This window comes from Galeopterus variegatus, unplaced genomic scaffold, assembly GCF_000696425.1.
Source record: "Galeopterus variegatus unplaced genomic scaffold, G_variegatus-3.0.2 Scaffold4252, whole genome shotgun sequence".
Taxonomy (NCBI): domain Eukaryota; kingdom Metazoa; phylum Chordata; class Mammalia; order Dermoptera; family Cynocephalidae; genus Galeopterus; species Galeopterus variegatus.
In genome coordinates, this window is record NW_007730363.1 from 63,284 (window position 1) to 78,978 (window position 15,695).

Here is a 15,695-nt window from a genome sequence, read left to right on the forward strand (position 1 = left end):
GTAAGTGAGAAATCCAAAGTCACATCGCCTGTCCTGTTCTCTCTAGCTGCAAAGACTGTCATATTACCAAAACATTTTTTTTTTAATAAAAAAAGAGAAGAGGAAAGTCAATAAACACGATAAATTCTGCAAGTCATACTGTATTTGAATTTGAATTACAATATCTGAATTAGGATCTCTATTTGAATTGAAACACTAAGGTAAATTCTATTGCACCCTACTCCATGCAAACTGGTAATGACAAACTGCACTGTAAATATCATAGATAAATATGGAAAGCAGATTAACCACAAAATCACTATTTATCATACACTCTTTGTATAAAATACAATTCAATGACACATATTCAAGAAAAATATGCTCAAGTACTGGCTGAAATGGTGGTGGATATATTAAGAGACTACAAATAATGGGCAATCATATGAAACTTTTTAGATAAAATGGAGTTGATCTGAAATGGAGATATTTTTTACCCCCTAACCAGACTTTATTCTTGTCTTTGTCTAAAAAAATCAAAGAATCTTCTTGATCATCTGGAGATGATTTCCTTTGTATCCCACCAGATGGTTCAAATCTTCTTTAAATGGATCATACCCTTGTTCCTTTAAACAACGTAGTGCCCAAAAAAGTTGGTCTAGTGGAGGAAATTCTTCCCAAGGAACCCACTCCCAACCTAAAAAAGAAAGATACCAAATCAATTAATTTAGCTGACAGGAAACAAAGGGTATTTATTTTGGTAAGCTAATCTACATTTAGAGAAAATTAATTTAATTTAAAAGTGATTTGTTATTTAAAAACTCCAATAATGATGCTTTGCATTAGTTTGGCTATACAAACATAATTTGCATTTAGAATGAAGGTTTTAAGAAGAGAATTGTATTATTTGGACAAGAAGCCAAGTTTACAAAGGCCACACTATGCTAAAAACCAGGTTTAGTATTATTCAATGTCTATTTAAACAGTTGTTGAAAAAATGCAAGGAACTTTATATACTATAGGTTATACTACATTAAAATAAACCAATTTTCTCACCTATAAAGTAAGGTAGATTACAAAATTTCTAAGTTATCCTCCATCTCTTAAAAAAGAAATTGAAGGTGTGCAGAGAAAAATTATATTGTACCTTGGTATATTTTAGATAGACAAACACAGAGAAAGCTGATTTAAAAAAAAATCCATTGAAACATGAAAGATTTAACAGTGTCTATCAATTGTAAAATGCATAAAATCCTAGAAAAGGACTCTAGGTATCGGTATTTTCTTTGATGATTTAAGAGTAAATAACATAAAAGAACATATGCTCATGATAGGTGGATATATAAACATTATTATATTAAGATGTACACCCCATATTCTAAGTAAGTTTCTTTACAATTACATGTTTTTAACCTAGTGTAAGTACTGTTTCTTCCACTAAGTATTTCTCTGCTTATAAAATACAGGTATCATATTTTCACTCTGGGTAGGTAGGAGACAGGGAATACATGAAATTGGAACAGGACATACAGGAAGGGAAGATCAGCAACTGTGACCACACTCTAACGAGAGAGACACAGTCAGATGGACAGACAGACACAGAAAGTGATCGAGTGCCCAACAGTGTGCTACAAGAAGCTGGATTAACCGAGCTTCAAGAGAGCTGCCTGTTAAGAAGAGTTTATCCCCCATCTCCTAGAAAATGAAGCGTCTGGAAAATGATCTCCTAGAAAATGATCCTCCTAATTATAATTAGATGGTTGAAGAAAGGATGCAGTAAATAGTAAGCTGAAGCCGGCTATCCAGCTCCAGTCCCTGAGGAACCTGGGACAGAGACTGTGTCTGTACTATAAATAAAACAAGACATGCAAGCCNAGAAATGTTTACTGAGTGACTACTGGATGCCACCTGAGCATATTAGGTGCTGAGGTAAATGCAATCTTCTCCAATAATGGAACTCTTATCTTTTTACTTTTTGCTTGTTTGCAACTGGCCAGTATGAGGATCCAAACCTGTGACCTTGTTGTTATAAGGCTGTGCTCTAACCAGCTAAGCCAGCCTGCCAGCTCCTACTTTTTCTTATATATAAGAGCCCAGATTAGTTTTTTCTTTCCATTGGAATAAACCTTCGTGTCAAGTTGGTGAGTTAGAAAACAAAAACCTCACAAACTCCTAATGAGTTTGTCTACTAAAAATTTAAAGTGACAGATATGGTAAAAACAGGTTTGTGACAAGTTTTTAAAACTATAGAACAACTGTTTGGATAAGTACTGGCATAAAGAGATATCTCAGTGCATTCCCAATAAATCAAGTATAATTGAGGTAAACCTATGGAAGGGTGCTATGGTCTGAATGTCCCCCCAAGCTCTTGTTGGAGCTTAATTCCCAGTATGGAATTTGAAGGGTGGGGTCTTTAAGAAGTGATTGGACCATGATGGGTATGTGTAGGAGTGGATTAATCCGTTCATGGATTAATGGGTGAATGGTTATCATGGGAGTGGCACTATGGACTTTAAAAGGACGGCAAGTGAGCATATTGGCATACTGTCACTCAGCCCTCACCATGTGACACCTTGCATTGTCACACGACTTCCCAGCTCCAAAACTGTAAGAAATAAATTCCATTTATTATAAACTACCCAGTTTCAGGTATTCTGTTATCAGCAACAGAAAACAGATTAATACAAAGGGTTTTGTCCATAAGGCTAGACTGCTTTCTTCTTATCTAGCTTCACATGTCTACTACTTAGGAGAAGTCAGGGACAGGGATGAAGTCAACTCAGGAAGTAAAAGCAATGAGCAAGCAACGGTTGATGCAACAACTGATGTGGAATAATCAAATAGGAAGAGAGACAATTGTGTGAAATTCATCAGTATCCAAAGTCCAAGGAATATACAATACACTTATACGTGAGCTCCTCAAACATTCTAATATCAAAAATATGTAAAGATACAGGGCTGGCTGGTTAGCCCAGCTGCTTAGAATGCAGCCTTATAACACCAAGGTCATGGGTTTGGGATCCCTGCCCCAGCCAGCTGCAAAAAAAAAAGGTAAAGAGACAATTAATAGAAAATGAGATTTATGGATGTAAATTATACAATGTGTACATATAATTTTGAAAAAGCAAACAATTAAGAAAATAACTTAAAAATGATATTCACTCATTAGAAAAAGATTCATTTGTAGCAAGGATTACAATAGTACTGGAATCTTTTGAAAGAGTAAAATCCAAATGTAATCAACTCTAAGAGAAGTCTAGGAATTCACAGAAGTGGTCTCATAAAGAAAAGGATGTGAGTTTATGGTCTAATCCAGCAGTTCTCAAACTTTTTGGTTTTGAACCTCTTTATACTCCTAAAAATTACTAAAGACAACAAGAGATTTTGATTTTGTAGGGTTTTATCTAGCAATATTTATCATATTAGAAATTAAAACTAAGAAATCTTAAGAATTTTTTATTAATTTATTTACAAATAAAACCGAATAAATGTTAATAAATAATTTTTACGAAAAATAACTATTTTCTAAAGTAAACTCACATTTGTTAGTAAGAAGAATAGCATGGTTTTACATTTTCGCAAATCTCTTTAATGTCTAACTTTTTATTTTCCTTTGGCATCTGGCCAGTACAAGGATCCAAACCCTTGACCCTGGTGTTATAACACTGTGCTCCAACCACTGAGCAAACTGGCCAGCCTTCAATGTGTGACTTAACAGAAGAAAGTTGGATTCTCATATCTGCTTTCGTATTCAGTCTGTTACATAACATATCAGGTAGCCGCTGTAAAATTCCTCTGTGCACTCATGAAAGAATGAGAATAAAAAAAATAAATAATGTCTTAGTCTTATAAAAACACTTTTTTTTTTCCTTTTTGTCTTTTTTACTGACCAGTAACAGGATCGCAACCCTCAGTGTTGCGCCCGCACCGCGCTCAACCAGTGAGCGGGAACCGGTCTCCACATGGGATCTGAACCCTCAGCGGGAGCACCGCCGCACTCCCAAGTGGCGCACTCTCCAGTGCGCCACCAGGCCGGCCCATAAAAACACTTTTGACCTTAAGTATCTTAGAAAGGATCTTGAGGACCCTCTAGACCACACTTGGAGAACCACTGCTCTAGTCTAATCTACTCATTTTACATATAAGGACACTGGATCTGAGACACAGTAAGTGAGAAATCCAAAGTCACATAGCCTGTCCTGTTCTCTCTAGCTGCAAAGACTGTCATATTACCAAAACATTTTTTTTAATAAAAAAAGAGAAGAGGAAAGTCAATAAACATGATAAATTCTGCAAGTCATACTGTATTTGAATTTGAATTACAATATCTGAATTAGGATCTCTATTTGAATTGAAACACTAAGGTAAATTCTGTCGCACCCTACTCCATGCAAACTGGTAATGACAAACTGCACAGTAAATATCATAGATAAATACAGAAAGCAGATTAACCACAAAATCACTATTTATCATGCACTCTGTGTCTAAAATACAATTCAATGACACATATTCAAGAAAAATATGCTCAAGTACTGGCTGAAATGGTGGTGGGTATATTAAGAGACTACAAATAATTGGCAATCATATGAAACTTTTTAGATAAAATGGAGTTGATCTGAAATGGAGATATTTTTTACTTCCTAGGCAGACTTTATTCTTGTCTTTTTCTAAAAAATCAAGGAATCTTCTTGGTCACCTGGAGATGATTTCCTTTGTATCCCACCAGATGGTTCAAATCTTCTTCAAATGGATCATACCCTTGTTCCTTTAAACAACGTAGTGCCCAAAAAAGTTGGTCTACTGGAGGAAATTCTTCCCAGGGAACCCACTCCCAACCTAAAAAAGAAAGATGCCAAATCAATTAATTTAGCTGACAGGAAACAAAGGGTATTTATTTTGGTAAGCTAATCTACATTTAGAGAAAATTAATTGAATTTAAAAGTGATTTGTTATTGGGCCAGCCCGGTGGCGCATTGCTACAGTGCGCTGCTTGGGAGCGTGGTGGCGCTCCCACCGAGGGTTCGGATCCCACATACAGACTGGTTCCCGCTCACTGGCTGAGCGAGGTGTGGGAGCAACACCGAGGGTTGCGGTCCCGTTGCCGGTCCCGGTCCGGTACAGGTGTGACACTGAGGGTTGCGATCCGTTGCCGGACACGAAAAAAAGACAAAAAGGAAAAAAAAAAGTGATTTGTTATTAATAAACTCCAATAATAATGCTTTGCATTAGTTTGGCTATACAAACATAATTTGCATTTAGAATGAAGGTTTTAAGAAGAGAATTGTATTATTTGAACAAGAAGCCAAGTTTACAAAGGCCACACTATGCTAAAAACCAGATTTAGTATTATTCAATGTCTATTTAAACAGTTGTTGAAAGGGGCCGGCCCGTGGCTCACTCGGGAGAGTGCGGTGCTGATAACACCAAGGCCTCGGATCCCATATAGGGATGGCCAGTTCGCTCACTGGCTGAGCGTGGTGCTGACAACACCAAGTCAAGGGTTGAGATCCCCTTACCGGTCATAAAAAAAAAACAGTTGTTGAAAAAATGCAAGGAACTTTATATACTATAGGTTATACTACATTAAAATAAACCAGTTTTCTCACATATAAAGTAAGGTAGATTACAAAATTTCTAAGTTATACTCCATCTCTTAAAAAAGAAATTGAAGCTGTGCAGAGAAAAATTATATTGTACCTTGGTATATTTTAGATAGACAAACACAGAGAAAGCCGATTAAAAAAAAATCCATTGAAAAATGAAAGATTTAACAGTGTCTATCAATTGTAAAATGCATAAAATACTAGAAAAGGATTCTAGGTATTGGTATTTTCTTTGATGATTTAAGAGTAAATAACATAAAAGAACATATGCTCATGATAGGTGGATATATAAACATTATTATATTAAGATGTACACCCCATGTTCTAAGTAAGTTTCTTTACAATTACATGTTTTTAACCTAGTGTAAGTACTGTTTCTTCCACTAAGTATTTCTCTGCTTATAAAGTACAGTCTCATATTTTCACTCTGGGTAGGTAGGAGACAGAGAATACATGAAATTGGAAAAGGATGTACAGGAAGGGAAGATCAGCAACTGTGACCACAGTCTAACGAGAGAGACACAGTCAGATGGACAGACAGACACAGAAAGTGATCGAGTGCCTAACAGTGTGCTACAAGAAGCTGGATTAACCGAGCTTCAAGAGAGCTGCCTGTTAAGAAGAGTTTATCCCCCGTCTCCTAGAAAATGAAGCGTCTGGAAAATGATCTCCTAGAAAATGATCCTCCTAATTATAAGTAGATGGTTGAAGAAAGGATGCAGAAAATAGTAAGCTGAAGCCGGCTATCCAGCTCCAGCCCCTGAGGAACCTGGGACAGAGACTGTGTCTGTACTATAAATAAAACAAGACATGCAAGCCATGGCACCTTGGCCAGGCTGCAGCAGGTCATCAGTGAGGGTTCCAACTGAGAACAAAGTGAAAATGATTCTGGCTATATTCTTACTAAAGAATATAGAGGAACATATGTTTCTGATTAAATCTGATTTGATGCAGTAATCTTGCGCCTCGTAAAATCATACTGCTTGATTTGAGATTACTAGCAAGCTTCGTGTCAGGGCGTCAACAAAATGAAAGGAACAAGCAAAAAAGTTACATATACACATTCTAAAAATCTCAAAGCATGTAAAAACTACTCATAACTACTATATCCTAGGAGGAATAAAACAATACATAAAATTACATAGTAACAAAACCTCTTGATATAGCACTTAATAAAGAATAATCTTTTAGCAGTTGTTAAATACTAGGCCACTCTAGACACCATTTATATATGTACATGATTTTTTTTTTTGCTTGTGTGTTCATTCACTTGCTCCCTCTTTCCTTTAGAATATTTTGAACACTGATTATGAGCCAGTGTCAGGCATGGGACCAAGATCTATGAGACAAAATAACTGTTCCATATAGATTCAAAGTTTCATAAAGGAAAAATACTGAGTATGATTTGAAGTTGAGTTGTTGAGTTGAATTTGGGATGCCTTCTGAACATCAAGGGAAGATATCTAGAAAGCAACTGGAAGTACAAGCCTGCAGCTCGGGAGAGCAAAATGAGAACTTAACCATTTGTATCAGGGTTCACCAACTCACACGCCCTCAGAGGCCAGACAGGGCAAGAGGAGGAAGAAAAACTAGAAGGTGCCAGGGGGACAGGCTGGGTGAATGAGACCAGTGAGACAAAGCTATGGGACAGCCAGTGACCTTGGTGTTTTCTCCTCAGCACCTTGTCTACAAATGAATGCTTTCTACATCTGCTTCTTGTGAAAGATACTGACTATAAAAAATGTAACTATTTCATCATATCTGTCTCTTCTAGTCTCGGCTTGTTTTGCCCATAGAAAAGACAAAAATCAGGAAATGTTCAATCTTTTTAAGTTTTGGGCTCTATTTTATTTTATTTTTAAAAATTTTTTTGGCAGCTGGCCGGTATTCAGGCTCTATTTTAAAATAATAATAACCTGTGCTTATTACCTGAATAAATTACACCTCAAAGGTAATTTAACAAAGAATTCAGTTATATGTAATATATTTTGTTTCATAAAGAGAAAAGTTAACCAAGTTCTACAAAAATAGTAAAAAGGAAATATGCTTAATTAAATGTCAATTTAATGTTAAAATCCAAGTAATCAACTGCTCCTCCCCTCGGCTTCAGAATGTGAGGGTGTAGGGAAAATACAGGAAAATAGTCAGGGCCCCCCAGATGTTCAGAATCTTGCCGAACATTTGATGTAACTTATACATGTGCGCCCAGGTGTTCCTTGGTTATTGTCTAATTGTGCATGTGCGCCCAGGTGTCCTGGGTTATCAGACTTCAGGATAAAGGACAAGTAGCTCTGATCCGCAGTGCTCCCTGCCCCCGGGATGTCCCAGGGGGGTCACGGGAAGACTGCTACTGCTGCTGGAGGCTGTTGCTACTGAGGAAGCTGAGGATTGAGCTCCTGTCGTCTGCCAACTGCTCCTGGGATCTTTCCTAATTACCTAGTGTGGACCTGTATATAATGGTCTGGTGAGGGGTCTTGTGACCCAGCCTGTACAATAGGTTTGAAGGGTCTGTGGGCCCTAACCCAGCCATACAATTGGCTATGCCGACAGGAGCCTGACAATTGCACTAACATAGTATAACAATACAGAGGGTGAGAGTTACATGACTATGCCAGTTGTTGGGTTACAGCAATAGCTACGCTAATTGTATGGTTAGGCAGTTCATAACTAAAGCCAAAACGTTTCATTATTTTAGTTATAAACCCATTGTACAGACTGGGTCATCAGACCCCTCACATGCCAGGCTGGGTCATAGACCCCCTCACACGCAGGTCCATGCTAGGTAATTGGGAGAGATCATGGGAGCCAGTGGCAGATGACACAAGCTCAGTCCTCAGCAGTAGCAGCAGTGGCAGTGGCTTCGCAGGGCATCCCGGGGGCCCTGGCAGCAACAGCTTGCAGCAACAACTGCCAGCAGCAGTAGCGGCCTCTCCATGCAAAACCCCCGCCCCTGGGGGAGTCCTGTGGACCAGAGCCATTTATCTTTTATACTTAAGTACAATAACCCAGGACACCTGGGTGCACATGCGCAATTACATTAGACAATAACCAAGGAACACCAGGGTGCATGTGCATATTTAAATCAAATGCTTGGCAAGATTCTGAACATCTGAGGGGTCCTGACCATTTTCCTATATTTTCCCTACAGAGGGCTACTGATTTTTGTTTCCATTACCAATGTCCTGGGCTGTCCCTCTCCTACTCCTCATTTTATCGGGATAATTAGGGATGTGAGAAGTAGGACTGACTTCTAGAGAACTCCACTAACTAACCTGGAACATTTCTTACTGACCTCTCTGCCTTCTGCTTCTTTGGGCATGAATAATTTTAGTTGTACCCTAGGCCAACTGAAGGGCCCTGAAAACTTTTTAGATGTTACTTTGCTAGGACATTTTAAATGATTTTGAGGGGTTACCTACTTTATAAAAAATCTTATGACTCAACAGGACTTCAGGTAACCAAGATGCCCTTCTGTTGATTTAATCAAATCTATCTGTGAAAAGATGATTTATCCATTCTACAAATATCACAGACCTCTGCCTATATGTCCCTTTCTCAGAAGCCCTTCCTGAGCACCCTATGTGATGCAGTCCCCATGCACTGCTAGCCTAACACCGCTGTTTTTCTTCTTAGTCCTTATCACTACTGTCATAAAATACCTGCCAATTTTGGGCTTCCCCCACTAAAATGTAAAGTCCAGGAGGGCAGGGACTTTGTTCTACACACCATTGTTTCTTCAGTGCCTAGAACAATGTCTGGCTCATAGTATCCAATAAGTATTTGTTGAATTAAAAGATTCTTTCATATTAGAGAAGAAATTAAACGTTTAGTGGGGAGGTCGCCTACATGAGACTGAGACACTCACACTTACTTGGCGTTGTCACACCTGGCTGTGGCCATTAGGCATTCATGCTGTGCCACGCTATGCTGTAACCAAGAGCCCCACCCAGCTACAGCGGCACCTTCAGTTTGTCTCACCCTGTGGTTACCACAGACTGCTAAAACAGAATTTTTCAGCATGCTTCTCACCCACTGTACTTTTCCACCCTGAAACAAAATCATAACCACATAAGATCATAAGATCACTGCTCTTGCTCTGTTACAAAAACCCAGAAATGCTATAAAATAAAAACAACTGCCCCACTGTGTTGGGAGGCTCAGCCTTTGCAACTTGAGTCCTCTGAGACAAATGCTGGCATTTCAATAAACTCTGTCTTCCTGTTTTAAGCCTTGGTGTTTCCTGCCTCTCTCTGCAAGTTCACAGTAACTCACTGCAACAAGACCACATGGATAAAGTTTCATATGCCAAGGAATATATTCAAAATCTTTGATATTTTTCTCTTTAGTGCTTTTTCTCACAAAGTTTTATGAGAATTTGAGTAGAGATGATACGTGTAAAGCCCTTAGAACATTACTTAGCATAGAGTAAATAATAACTATCAGTTATTATTAAAGCTTTCAGAGCACTCAATTCAAAATAAAGGGTAACAGACAACTGTTTTGTCTGGATAATTGTTCTCTGTAAAAGGAAGGGATTCCTCTCCTGCCCAGGTAAGGAAACTGAGAAAAGCACATGAAATGTTTTCCACAAAATCACAGCCTGAAATAAAATTAAACCCAGACAATAAAACTAACATTTACTGACTACTTACTGTGTTCACTAGGTTCTGTATATGTATTAACTCATTTAAACCTTACAACAACCCATCTGAGGTAGTTACTATTATCACAGATGAGAAAAGAGGGCTAGACGTGAAATAACTTGCCCAAGGTCACAAAGCTCTAAGTGGAAGAACCAGGACACACACTCAAGCAGTCTGGTTCCTCAAGATTTAAATATATTTATATACCTATAATATACAGCTATATTTACATATCTTATTTTGTTTGGGCTGCTATAACAGAATACCTTAGACTAGGTGGCTTATAGACAATAGAAATTTATTTCTCACAGCTCTGGAGGCTGAGAAGTCCAAGATCAAGACTCTACCAGGTGTGCTGTCTGGTGGGGGCCCATTTCCTAGTTTACAGACAACTGACCATCTTATCTCTGTGTCCTCACACAGTGAAGGCAAGGAAGCTCTTTGGGGCCTCTTTTATAAGGGCACTAATCTCATTTGTGACGGTAGAGCCCGCATGACTTAATAACCTCTCAAAGTCTCCACCTCCTAATACCTTGGGAGTCAGGCTTTCAACATATCAATTTTACAGGGACACGAGCATTTAGAGCATAGCATATATGAAGAGAACCTAACTCTTCATATGGCAACATAATGTAATACTCCTTTAGACAACATGTTCTCCTCAAAGAAAAATGCATTATTATATATAATTATCTTACTTTCGTTTTTTTCAGGCTCTACATTCTTTGGTTCTGAATCATGAGTCACGTCCACCTCTCCTTTCATTAATATAGTAACATAATGGTAATTCTCTTTCTCAATAAAAGAATTCACAACCGAGGCAAAGCGAACATTTTTCAGGTGAAGAGCAGCTTCTTCCAAGGTTTCCCTTTGAGCACATTCTTCCCAGCTCTCACTGGAAAAAAGGAACATACCACTGTATTCAATTCCATTTGCATAACTTTTTTTTTTTTTTGCCATGAAATTCTTGGCTAGAAATTTCTAGTGTAAAGCAAAAAGAACTATAATTGGTTCATGCTTTAAAACAATAAAACAACCCTGCTTTTGACTATCTGTACATCTTATATGTAGTTTTCTGAAGACAAAAAGGACCTCATATTGAACAAAAAAATTAACACTTGCTTAAGTCTGCAGTAATTCACTGCCTGGAAGCGGTATACGACCAGGAGGCAGTTTAGCATATTACTTAAAAGCACAGGCTTTGGAGTTAACTAGGCCTAGGTATGAGCTTTAAGTCCATCGCCTTTTACTTTGGACAAGTAAAAGGAGAATATTACTTTCTCATGGGGTTGTTGTAAATGTGTTAAAAAGTACACTATGTCTTTTCTGGTACTCTCAGAATTTCAGTTTAAGCCTCAAAATTGAAGACAATAAGCAATAAGACCCTCTAAATTCCAATGAATACAGCAAAAGAGCAAACAGTTGTCACCTGAGCTCAAGGGTTTGCTAAAGAAGGCCAGACTAGTCCTTTGATCCTCACCCTACTCAAGCTACATAAGAAAGATCTTTGAGAAAGAAGACAGTTGTGAGTTCCCAGCCTAGTAGGAATGTTTCCCTTCTTCCCTATAAGAGGCCAACTGTGCCCCCCAACACAAATGAGGGGTGCTCCTCCAAGAGAATCAGTCGTAGAGATTGGGTGTGATTCCCAAGAAGGAGATACTCATGTGTCATTCCCCTACTAAAGGCATACTGGCTGCAGAAACCCACAGGCCCACCCCAGTGCATCAGGGCAGGGGGGTTGGAGGGCAAATCTGAAATGTGTCCTCAGAGTTTTAGGATGCCCGTGAATATAGAGGCTGATGCTTATTACCACCTTGGGAATTTGGAAAGCGGGAGATTGACTAGAGCAGCCCAGGATGTCTGAGTAAGGGAAAAGGGCAGCCATGAAAGGATCATTCCCACTGTGTTTCCTCTGAGCCAAGGAGATGCCACCAGAGACTGCTGGGTAATACAATCAGGACCCCAGCAGAAAGAAAATGTAGGGCGGTGTGTGCTACAGGCAAGAACTGGGTGTGTGTGTCGGGGGGGGGATTGTCACAAAAAGTCACCTATGTCAGGGAACTGCACAGTACAGAAATCTTTGTGGGTCTTCCAAACCACTGAGAAGGAGAGCACACTTGTGCGGGACTGAGACACCAACGTGGCACCGAGATGCCAGTGCATGGATTACAGCAGCACTTGTCACTCAAAGGGGCGGGCCCTCTCATTCCTCCTTCCCCAATACACTGGACATGGAAGGAAACTTAGAAACAGCAGAGGGAGAAGAGAGGTGGAGAAAGAGCAAGACAGTGGCCCACACCTCCTTTCCCAGCTACGGCAAAGAGATTAGAAACTGGAAGTGAGACTGAAGGTTTAAATGGAACTTTTAAATGCTTGCAAGTGAATCTTAATAACCAAAATAGGATTTATTTTTATAACCAAGTGGCAGGAAAACAACAGAATTTGTAGGAAATATCACTGAGGAGCAGAGATGGGAAAAACAAATTATGTTTGAAGATAATGGAAGGAGGAAAAAAAGCCATTTCCTATTTTTTTCCCCATCAAATTTAGCCCACTCAGTACTATACTGTTTATACAAGATCCAGCGAAAGAATACATGTTAAGAGTTCAGCAAACTATCTAGCACTCAGTAAAAAGCTCCTTAGAGTTCAATGTTGGCTATGATCATTCAGTACCTGAGTCAAGACTCTAACGCTTTCTTGTGTTATTAAAACAGCTATCTCTAGCCATTGCTTTGGTAATTATACATTCTAACTAGTGCTTAGTTCGTGACCTAAGTTTAGCTAGTGCCCACCAACAATCAGCAAAGTACAATATGTGTGGCTGTCTGGGCAATTTGGTTCTTAATCTAAATATTTTACTATTTATTAGCTGATAGTTTATCTTAGTTATCTTAAAATGATAAACTTACCAACACTTTTTATAAAAATTCTGAAGACCATCAAAAAAAATTCCACATGCTAAAAGATCATAAGGATTCCATATTTTATAAAGGACAAAGTCTGACTAAAAGGCACTAGGATCAACTCTACTTCTAACGACCACTTTGTAAAAAATAGGTGGGTCAGAAGAACATAGTCATACTGTTAGAAAATTGTCAGGATAAATGACCCATATTCTTCAACAAATATATGGCATGGCGAAAAAAGGAGATGGGGGAGGGTCACTGTTAAATTGAGACACTTAAAAATTTTATCAACCAAATGTGAATGCCCTTTGATTCCGATTGGTACAAAACAGTCAAAAGACATTTTCAAGACAACTGGGGAAANCACTAGGATCAACTCTACTTCTAACGACCACTTTGTAAAAAATAGGTGGGTCAGAAGAACATAGTCATACTGTTAGAAAATTGTCAGGATAAATGACCCATATTCTTCAACAAATATATGGCATGGCGAAAAAAGGAGATGGGGGAGGGTCACTGTTAAATTGAGACACCTAAAAATTTTATCAACCAAATGTGAATGCCCTTTGATTCCGATTGGTACAAAACAGTCAAAAGACATTTTCAAGACAACTGGGGAAAACGGCGCACGGACTGAGCATCCGGTGATACGAACTAATCATTTTGTTAGGTGTGAAAATGGTACTGTGGTTATGTTTTCTAAAAAAAAAAAAAAAAAAACTCTGCTAGAGATGCATACTGAACTATTTAGGGATGGTACAATAGGATGTCGGAGATTTCCTCCAAAATAGTCTTAAAGACCAGGTGCGTGTGTGCTGTGTCTTGGGCGGGGAGAGGGGACAGTGAAGATGGAGGAAGCCACGTGACGGGTGCACGTGGATTCACTACTTTCTCCGCTTTTACGTACGTTTGAAATTTTTTATACCAAAGGAAAAACAAGAGCTGGGTCTGGATGCTTCAGATGCTGCTTATCTGTTGCGAGTTTTAGCCTTATCCTCACCTCAGAATCCACTTTGCAGCACTATCCCAGGCTTCCTTCACTCTACAGTTGTGTAAAACTGACTCAACTGTCCCACTCCCTTTGTCGGTCTGATATATTATCAAATCATTGAGCGCGAAGGCAAAAAGAAGTCTTAAAGGGCATTTCGTTCAACGTCCCCATTTTAAAGATGAAGAAACTGAGGCCCTGAGACTTTCGCCAGCCTATTTGCTTCGGGTGCAACTAAAATGACGCGGCCACTGGGTACTGAATATATCTGCACACGGAAACCGTGCAGATGCCTTAACTGACAACACGGGACTGCTCGAGGTTTACAAGCACCCACTTTCCCCTCTATAACGTGTAAGCACTAAGAAAAAACACAGCTCGGAAACCAACTCTCAGCTGCGGCCAAGCTCGGGCGGAGCCGAGCGTACTGAACTGGCGTTGCCCACTCGGGAGCTACGAGGTCCTTCCCCACCCAGCACAGCGCCCCCTCCCGGCGGGAGCCTGCAGGACCCAGCGGCCGAGGGGAGGAATCGAGCCAGCGCGCGAGAAACGACGCAGCGTCGACGTGGACGTGCGTGTGCGTGTGCACGCAAGGCGTACTGACGTAGGAGCGCACGCGCGGCGCGTCTCTCCCCGTGTTGACCTGTCGCATGCTCACCCGAACTCCAAGTGGCCCCCAGGAAGTTGGAAACTGCCGGCTCCAAATGACCCTTTCCTCTTCCCGAGGAGGACACAACGAGGATGCCTGGAGCTGGTCACCACTACTCCTACTCCGATCCCGGGCCGCCGCTCCCGCGGCTCCGCGCTGGCGGTCATAGCGCTTGCTGGAGGATGCGCCCGGCCGCAGCGGGAAGTGACGTTCGCCCCGCCCCCGCGGCCGCCACCAATCTCTGCCGGAGCTGGCGTGGGCGCCCGAAATCAAAGGCCTTTGTGCGGGGTGTCTTCCTCACTTAGGGGCATAACTTCGTATAGCATACATTATACGAAGTTATACGACTCCGCGCTGGCGGTCATAGCGCTTGCTGGAGGATGCGCCCGGCCGCAGCGGGAAGTGACGTGCGCCCCGCCCCCGCGGCCGCCACCAATCTCTGCCGGAGCTGGCGTGGGCGCCCGAAATCAAAGGCCTTTGTGCGGGGTGTCTTCCTCACTTAGGGGTTTCAGCTTGTGAAGCGTTGTGTTTCCTCCTGAAGACAGCGTGCAAAGTTTCGTTTAAGTATGTCACTTATTGATGCAACGGATGCACTTTGAGCATTCATCTTTCCACCCCTAGATTCCCCCAAACCATACATTTACCAGCCACCTGCTTTTATAAACCGCTGTACCATTGTACGTTCTATTCTTTTTACCTTGAATGAACCCCATCCACCAAGTGAGCTCATTCTCAATATTGCTAGAGTTAGTATGGGACCAGGGCAAGGACAGATCATGTAGAAACGTCCCAGTATAAATAACTATGTTAAAGATTATTCATAAATCATGGGAGCAAATAAAGACTAATCAATAAATTGTGCTGGGAAGAGTTAGTTACAAACAGCGGAGAAACAGTTCCAGATGTTTGCACACCATGCACATGCACG

General features: G+C 40.3%; 1 protein-coding gene and 1 pseudogene across 1 annotated transcript; both read right to left on the reverse strand.

Moving 5' to 3' along the window:
- The window catches only part of LOC103602680, a 25,365-nt pseudogene extending 14,376 nt beyond the window's left edge, over positions 1–10,989 (reverse strand).
- NUDT15 (nudix (nucleoside diphosphate linked moiety X)-type motif 15) lies at positions 4,254–14,934 on the reverse strand. Its single transcript, XM_008587100.1, has 3 exons — positions 14,777–14,934; positions 10,921–11,117; positions 4,254–4,812 (listed from the first exon to the last, which is right to left on the reverse strand). The coding sequence occupies exons 1-3, from the start codon at positions 14,932–14,934 to the stop codon at positions 4,652–4,654; spliced, it is 516 nt and encodes a 171-aa protein (XP_008585322.1). The 3' UTR covers positions 4,254–4,651.
- Positions 14,935–15,695: the final 761 nt, after the last annotated feature.